This window comes from Frieseomelitta varia, unplaced genomic scaffold (assembly GCF_011392965.1).
Source record: "Frieseomelitta varia isolate USP_RPSP 00005682 unplaced genomic scaffold, Fvar_1.2 scaffold_447, whole genome shotgun sequence".
Lineage (NCBI taxonomy): Eukaryota > Metazoa > Arthropoda > Insecta > Hymenoptera > Apidae > Frieseomelitta > Frieseomelitta varia.
Window position 1 is genome coordinate 254,091 of NW_025110198.1, and position 9,275 is coordinate 263,365.

The 9,275-nt window shown below is 41.1% G+C and overlaps 1 protein-coding gene across 1 annotated transcript; it reads left to right on the plus strand.

Moving 5' to 3' along the window:
* Positions 1 to 2,026: 2,026 nt before the first annotated feature.
* Positions 2,027 to 7,806, plus strand: LOC122532289 (U-scoloptoxin(01)-Cw1a-like). Its single transcript, XM_043660932.1, has 5 exons — positions 2,027 to 2,226; positions 2,517 to 2,588; positions 5,267 to 5,389; positions 5,456 to 5,557; positions 5,808 to 7,806. The coding sequence occupies exons 2-5, from the start codon at positions 2,517 to 2,519 to the stop codon at positions 5,883 to 5,885; spliced, it is 375 nt and encodes a 124-aa protein (XP_043516867.1). The 5' UTR covers positions 2,027 to 2,226; the 3' UTR covers positions 5,886 to 7,806.
* Positions 7,807 to 9,275: the final 1,469 nt, after the last annotated feature.

A 9,275-nucleotide genomic window follows, 5' to 3' on the forward strand; every position in this document is an offset into this window, starting at 1 on the left:
CCACGAATGTTACAGGGATTTTGTAATCCGTCTGATAATTAACAATAATTTAATTCAGAACGACAACTATCCTCCTCTCTCATTTCCCCCCTTCCCCTCAATTCTCTCTCTCTCTCTCTCTCTCTCTCCGTATCTAAAATATACAATTAAAACACAAAGGAAGTTCTGTTATCTGCATTAACAAGCAGTTGGTCGCGAGAACAATTCGAAAATCAAGCGAATCGTTTGATAAATCGCCGTGGAAAGTGAAACATTAAAATGGGAAAACTGAGATACAAAGAGGGAATCTTGTTCTATATAGTATATATATTTAGAATGCCAAGTAGCTACGCGCTGCGAAAACAGTGAACGCTAAACAAACGTTGGATAGATCGTTGGAGGATATATTTGAAAATGACGCAGTATTTTGTTATCTAATTCGAAGGTAAAGTATGCGAGCCGTAGCTAAAATCAGCCATCTAACACCGTGGAATTTGCATGTCAATCTCGAAATGTTCGCGGTCAGCAATTGCGCCGCGGCTAATTGGCGGTGAACGCGCCTCGAAAATTAAGGGGCTCCACTGAGAAGAGAATGAAACAGAATGAAACGGCATGCAAATGAATGAGCTGATCGTGCGCGAGATTTCTGTTTTTCCGCCTGTTTAAGTTAAGACACGCGTCAAGATATCTCGATATCGGCGCGGGAAAGAAAATGATTTGAAGCTTCCTGTTTCCTTGGGCGACATCTTTGAAGTTTGTAACGAACTTGAAATTTCATTTCAAGAAATCCTCGATCGTGGCGTTGAAGTAAATCTTAGAAATCTTGCTCTTATCAAACGATGCTGAGAAAACGAAAAATTGATTTATAAACTATATTGGAGTACGTGTATTTCAGATATACTTACTATCCTATAGTAAACAGTTGTAAAATAATAAATATAAAATTAAATTAATCAGTTATTATTCTAATTGTGTATTCTGTTGTGACAAATATAGGAATGATATCTGAAAATCGTAGAGTAAGGATACTTGTTGATGAACCACAAATATTAATCCTGCTGCCTTCGTTTAGCCATTTTTGAGCCAATCGCGTCCTCCCTGAAAAATTAGCGAGAGTAATTCGATCGTAGGGAAAGGAAGCCCTTGATAAAACGAAAGCGAGATTCAAACTCAAATGATTCGAGAAGCACAGCAGGGTTAATTAAACCTTAAGTATGCACGATAAGACCGTGAGTTATTTCGGGGGACGTGACGTTATTTGAGGATTTTCCATCCTACGGAGAATCCCACGGAAACAAAAAGCCTAGATATCTGATCGACGAGATCGGCGAAATAGTTTAGACCACCTTCCCCGCGAAGAACGCACAAAGTGAAATTAACCGATACGATCGCGTCGAATTTATGAAAGGTATCGGATTCGGTGGATAAAAACGTCTGTCGAGAGAACTATATTAGATCGATGCTGCTTAGAGGTAAGTGACACAAGCAAATTTCAAAGGAACCGACATACGGGGATTTTCACGGTTGTAGGAGCACAGACGTTGCGTAAACATTGTACACCTTGTGCTAGAGATAGAAAATTAACGAAATCAATAAATGACATATTAATGATATTGAAATTTAATATCAAATATCAATAAATTTGAAATATCTAGTTAATCGCTGCCCACGTTGATGACACGGAGCAAACTTGCGAAATATCTGCGATGCAAACGATTCGATCGATTCGCTGTCTTACCTACTCTCTTCCTCTTCAATCCCTTTCGACGAAGATGTCGCGTCCGAAGATTGCGCGTAGAAAATAAGTCACACAACCCTGGCTTTAAGTAGTTAGTTACGATCGTTACGACTGTTTTCACGGGTGTAAGAGCACGGGAGATATTGCGTAAGAGAGGCATCTGCGGCATCGCAGAAACGAATCCCTCCCCTACCACCTTGGGATCTTCTCTCTTTCTTCGTTCGTCCGGTGTGGGAGCCCCGGAAAAGAGGGGCTCTCAAGAACTCCCCCCTTGTTTCTGCTCGATCTCTAAAGCCATATATATACCACCACTTCGTGGTAGCATCCTTCGAGAAAGAAACTTTGCCCGCAACACCGTGGAGACGGGAACTTGCTGGCGGAGGTCCAGCGGATCCGGGGACCGGTGATCGTATTCTGCCAACATCCGAAATCCAAACTCGTCCCTAAGATAAATGAACACCACGTGGAAGGATACTGCGGATTAAGGTGATTGGATCTTTCACGAAAAGGTAAGAATTCCCTAAGGAACCTCGGGGATAATACGGAGCAATGATTCCCATCGGAGAGCTAACCATAATTTGAAATCTAATTGTTCGATATTTAGATACCTAGATATTGATTGACTAACTATCGGATCGTTAGACTTAAATTAAATTACCAGGAGATGTTTTTTTTTTTTTGAAATTTTTCAAAATATTTAAAATATTTCTCTTATTTTAAATTCTAGCCGATTGTTTCTAGTTATCTCGAGCCAAGAAGTTCGCCTGATTTTTTCTCCCTTTCTTTTTTTGCCTTCTAGATGATCTCGCGGTACCAAGTGTTGTGCGCGCTGGTGCTATTCGGCGCGGCCCTGCTGTACCAAGCGATGGCGGTAAGTGACACGGCGATCCGCTCGGCATTTCCCTCTGAAAATCGTGTTCGATTCAAGCTTGCGTAATGTATTCACCGGAGAGTATCACGCGCACAATACCTTTACGAAACCGGGTGTTGAATCAAAGTGCGGAATTATTATATTCATTGTACTTTCTCACGTGCAACAATGACAGAGGGAGGATCTGGTATCTTCCCGCGTCATCTTCGCCAGGCTGGCAGCATGAAGTAATTCATTAATTAACCCGTGTTGCGCGAGCGTGCTTTCTCGCGCGCTTCCTCGGACAAAGTCGTTCGGCAACGAGCTGTTTGAATTTCCACGTCTTCTCTCTGCTGATCTCCCCTGATGACGAATAAAGTTACGTAACTCTGTGTAGAAATGGATCCTGGATGAAATTTATCCAGAAACCCAAGAGTTACGAAACGACGAGGCTCGAGCGCTCAGGATGTGTACGCGCGCTCATCGACAGCTCTTTTATTATAGCCGGTTTATCGAAGGGCGACCGTGCGTCTAGCGAGCCGCGAGCATATTCATTTTCACCGGAAACGATGGCCGTGAACCGAACGCGGATCGAAACGGAAGGGGACCGAATTTTCAATGCCGAGCCAACGGCCAGAAAAACTGAGAATGATTAATTGACCAGCCGATGGTTATCGCGTTCAACATTCACGGTACGCGCCTCCAGAAATTCTTTCTTAATCCCTCGAAGAAATCGTGACGTTTCCAGCAGTCCCACACTCTTCGACGTCCAGTTCTTTTTAGTCCAGAGCTGTCTCCTGAATTTAACAGTCGTCCATTTTTGTACGAAATCGACGAAAGCGTCTCCAATCTTTTCAAAAAAAAAGTTTTCGTTCTTCTCAATCTAGAGATTATCTCTGTTCAACGATTTTAAATCCATAAATGTATCCTAAACTCTGCAACGTCTAATTTTTAATTTTAGACGATCATCTGCTACTCTTCATACGAGAGTGATGCATCTTTTTATAAAAGTCTTCGTTCTTCTCAATCTAAAGATTATCTCTATTCAACGATCTTAAATCCACCAATGTATCCCAAACTCTTCAACATCCAATTTTTAATTTCAGACGATCGTCTGCTAATCTTCACACGAGAGTGATGCATTTTTTTATAAAAATCTTCGTTCTTCTCAATCTAAAGATTATCTCTATTCAACGATCTTAAATCCATCAATGTATCCCAAACTCTTCAACCTCCAATTTTTAATTTTAGACGATCATCTGCTAATCTTTATACGAGATTAATGCATCTTTCTTTCTACTTTACGTTCGCACGAAAAAGATTCGATAATCTTCGATTCGTAACAATATTTCTCAGAGTTCATCGACGCTCATTCCTACGTCCATACATTTTGCCCAAGATCGATCTATTTGCGACAGAGCAGTTTGAAAGGTTGAGTCTCATCTTGCGGAGGAAGGTTCGACGATCTTCGAGCAAAAAATACCCTGACCTACCCTAATCTCGCGCGCGATGACTGCACGGTGGACTGCAGTCCGCGCCGTGCTTTCCTCGCCAAGCGTCAAAATCACCCGTCACGTCGAGAGGGTGGAGGCAGAGGTTGTCTTGCGGTTGCGCGTGGTCGTAGCTGGACGGCAGCTCGAACACAAAGGCACACGGAGATGCGCATCCGCTTGCGGCGAACAATGTAACCCGACTTCCGGTCAAACGGTCGGCTCGCGCACGCACTGGAGTGGCTCGATCCGAGTGGCCGTTTCGTCGTGTCGCAATCGTCCCTTCTTTTTTTTTTTTTCTTCTCGCTTCGACCGATAGCCAATTGCGAAAAAAAGATCGCGCGGCGAGATTCCCCTTCGAATCCGCCGCGGTTTAAATGTTCCTCGGAAGCTGCTTGGACCATTAACTCCATTTGCTTTTTTTTTTTAATTGTTCCTTCTTGTTTTATCTTCGACGAACGATCGGACACGTAATATGAATTTTTGTGTGATTCTTTTGTAACGCGTTGTAATAACCAACACGGTTTTCATTTCTAGAAATATTTTAGAAAAATCGTACGTACCAGTAGGAAATCTTTGACATTTTATTTGAATCTGAGATGTCTTTCAATTTCAGAGAGACACGGGAACATCGTAGGCGAAACGTTTCTCTGAACTACAAAATGAAAAATCCTTGTTGCAACGATATTCGAATCGAAACGAAAACTCGAATCATCCCTCGCCAGATATAGGGCAAAAATTATCGTACACGTATAATTCACAGACGTATAAATTTCATGTGACAAGTCAACGCGTCAACGTTCCACCGTGCATAATAATCACTCTGCGAAAGTAAGTGCAACTTATGGCGTGCATCCTCGCTCGGTCCACATTCCATTGTGAGCGATAATAGATGACGAAATCTCTGTCGGCGATGTTTCGACAGAGCAACGGGGGAATCGCAATGTAAATAACGCTTTTCACTGTTGCGTCTAATTGTCTTTGTTCCGAGAGAAATCAAGATGTAACTCGCACATCGTGTTCGAATTGAGAGAAGTAGGTTGTAATTCGATTATCCTACATATACACAATCGCTCTCTCTCTCTCTCCGCGAGTCCTCGTCGTCGCGTTGATGAGTTGCAACAAACTTGAGCCGTGTGCGTCCCTCCTAATTAACCCTAATTAAGACGTTACAGTTTCAAACGGCTCGCCTGTCCAATTTTCTTTCAGCAAGTAGACGGTTACACACCTGGCGTGGACTACCCGATCTACGATTCAGTACCTTTCGGCCTCACGTTTACCTGCGGAGGCAAGTTACCTGGTTACTACGCCGATCCCGAAGCTAGATGTCAGGTAAGTTTAGCCATCGTCAACTAGTCTCCCGGGAAATGGATAGAATTTCGAACGTTTCTCTTTCAGGTCTGGCATTGGTGTTTGCCAAACGGCCGTCAGTTCAGCTTCCTCTGTCCAAACGGCACAGTTTTTAGCCAATCGGCTCGCGTCTGCGATTGGTGGTTCAAGGTATCAAGTGCTTCCTCGATGCACTGGATCACCCCACAAGTAATCTAATTGTTCTGAGAATCAAAACAATGAAAGTTAGAAAATTGTAAAATTTGGAGTAAGAAACTCAACAGAGAAAGATGTCGATCGCTGACGGGTTATTATTTTTAATTTTTATCTAAAGCGTTGCTTGTGGGATGAACGTCTCGATTCTCGTCATCTTTGACCAGAGTCTGACTCTTGAAATTTTTTTCTTCGTCGTTTTTTTCAGGTTGATTGCAACGACTCGCCAAGATTGTACGGCATCAACGACGACCTGTACAGAGACGTGAACGGAAACAAGATCTAACGCTAACTAAACTGTAAAATCCGTGAACATTTAAACGCGCTGAACCTAAGCAAAGAGTATAATTTCTGTGTACGGTATATACGAATAGAAGCGAGATATTCGTCCAAGCGAGTTGTAAGTTCCTAGTTTGCCGGCAGAGAAACGCTCGTGCAGAGCGCTATAATATTCTCGGATGCTAAATTGCTAACACGACGACGATCGATCGCTTGCAGCTACACCTTCATCGCAGGTGAACCACAAAAAATCTCAAATATTTTCCAAAAAATGATTCGAACTCTTATATACCAGATTCGATTCTTCAATAAAGAACAACAGATGCATTAACTTTTTCCTGAGTGTCGAATGCGATCGATGCACTTTTATTGATCATGCTTTTATCGCACTGGTCGTCGTCGGCTTTTTATCCTAAAGCTAAGATAGCTTAAGAGGGAACGATCCCTCTCGGGTAGAGAAGAAGAAAGAAGGCTCGATCGAAATCACGTCGAACAATTTCTTGGCATGATCGGACAATAGAAAGTGAATGGTCGTCGCAAACAGCCAGTTTGTTCCCTGCCTTTTTCCTGTCAAACGTTGCCTTCCATGCTACGCTTTTCCGACTGTGTTTTGCATGCACGTCTCGTCGCTCTATTTTTTTTTTTTTTTTTCTACTCGTGTATTTCGAGATCGATCGGGGGAAAACGAAGATTAACGCTAAAACTACATAAATCTTCACCTTGCTATAGTCCTCAGATGTTTATATTTTAATATCACACTCAAATGAGAAGGAAGCATTTTATTATGTTTCAAGAAGACACAAAACTTTACAGAATCACGTTGTTGAGAATTTTTTTTCGTACTTGAGGATACGAGATTTTATAGTCCTCAGATGTTTATATTTTAATATCACACTCAAATGAAAAGGAAGCATTTTATTATGTTTCAAGAAGACACAAAACTTTACAGAATCACGTTGATGAGAATTTTTTTTCGTACTTGAGGATACGAGATTTTATAGTCCTCAGATGTTTATATTTTAATATCACACTCAAACGAGAAGGGAGGATTTATGATATTTTAAGAAGACACGAAATTACAAAATCACGTTGATGAGAATTTTTTTTCATACTTGAGGATACGAGATTTTATAGTCCTCAGATGTTTATATTTTAATATCACATTCAAATGAGAAGAGAGGATTTATGATATTTTAAGAAGACGCGAAACTTTACAAAATCACGTTGATGAGAATTTTTTTTCATACTTGAGGATACGAGATTTTATAGTCCTCAGATGTTTGTATTTTAATGTCACGCTCAAACGAAAGGAGCATTTTATTATGTTTCAAGAAGACACAAAACTTATTAACCGAAAAACCATGCTGACGAGAATTGTGTCGTGCTTAAAGAGATATTCTTTAATTTTTAAAAAGTATAAATAGGTCTACGATAACTGAAAAAACAGAAACAGAAGGATTAAGATACAACATTAGAGGAATGAAAGTAGTCGATAATTTTCGTAAAGTTTGATGATTCTGACCAACATTCTAGTGTTAAATATTCGATGAAATCTCCGGAAGCAACTCGTTTTTCCCTCGATCGGGCAACGTGTAATTATCGCGGAGGAATTTCGATCGGCGTTACGTAAACGAATAGAAATTTGGCGCGGCCGCTTACGAAATCCTCACTTCCGCCTTCCGGACGCGTTTTTCAGAGTGGCAAGGCCAAAGTCATCGGCAAACACTGTTATTCCGATTACGTTGCGTCGACGATCTAATGGAAAGTTCGTCGATAGCTACCTGGTAGCTACCTGGTTACGCGTAATTGCAAGATTGTTCAACGTCTCGAGACAATCTTGCAGTATCTGTTGAAGGTCGCGCAGGATCACAGACGCAATTTGCATGAAACTTTCGAGCGACGAACGTTTAAAATTCCGCGCGCGTAAAGTAAAAAAATAAAAAAAAAACACACACACACACACGGAGACGATCCTCCTTCGGGCGAATCGCGAACGCAAATATCACGGGCGTATCCTCGTTCTGAAATTCTTGACGATCCCCTTTCAAAGATCAGCAGGCGTGTCGTGCTTGTAGCAAATCGCGTTTCAAACGACCACTGAGATCATTGGAATTTGTATTGGCGATATATGAAGAGAGATGCGTCAGTAATATGACGCTTACTTATTAAAAGATTTTAAGAAGCTTCGTTTCGTTTGATGCTCGATATATTTTGCATTCTGCAAGATATATTAGAGCAGTTGTAAAGAGTAATTTTGTGTATTCTCATTTTGCAATTTTTTAGCGACTAAAAATGAGATAAGATTTGATATGTTTAGACCTGATTTTTTAAATAAATTACAATATTAGAAAATTTTAAGAAGTTTCGTTACGTTTGATACTTGCATTCTGCAAGTTATCATAGAGCAGCTGTAAAGAGTATTTTTATACATTCTAATTTTGCAATGTTTTAGTGACTAAAAATTTAATATATTTCGGCCTGATTGATATAATACGTAACTACTATAAATACACTGATGTTTTAGCAATAAAACCAATATTAAACCGCAGATATATATGCAATTTCATATTCTTTTTAAGAAAGGAAACTTGAGCAAAAAAAGTCATAGTGCGTGTTACGTGCAGTCTATGCGTTTTTACACTTAATAAATGTACAAAATAATTACAAAATAGGAATATGCAGTTTGTAAATATCAGCAGGTAGTCTCAAACGAGATATGGCCGAACACCGTATAGTCTCAGTCTCGAGTAAAGTTTTACGAGTCCTTCGGCTATAAAATGGCCGACGATCCCTAGACAGAAATGGAACTTGATTTCGAGGGGGGAAAAGAGCGCATGGAAAGGGAGAGACTGGAGCCTTGAGTCTCGGAAAAGAAAGGACTCGTTCTCCTTAAAGAAAGCAGCGAACTTCGAAAAAGAAAAAGAAAACAGAAGAAAAAAACAATCGATCTCACGGACACGCTCGGATTCCAATTTAACGCGATACGATCCTGTTTCACTTCGAAACGACGCCGAATAAGAAATAAAACGCAGCTGGATGGCGACACTTCATCGGAGGTTAACGGATCGCTCATCGCGGATTTTTCTTTTTTCCGTCGAACGAATCCGAAAACGGTCGGCACGTACGCGCGTCGATTCCATTGGCATTCCCTCAAGTGTTAGAAAGGACCTCGGTTCGAAGAGTTGCAAGCAGGTTAGAATACTTTCTTCGGATAGGTACGACTCTATCGACTCGATGGCCGACCCTGAAGGTGATTTATTGAAAAGCCGATCAGCTCGCTCCAACAGTCCGATCGCTTTTCCACGTTTGACACGTTGGCGTTACGAAAGGACTACGGTAATCGCGTAGTCTCTCACGGGAAACTGAACTTCCTATTTCCAAACAGTTGCCGAGAAAA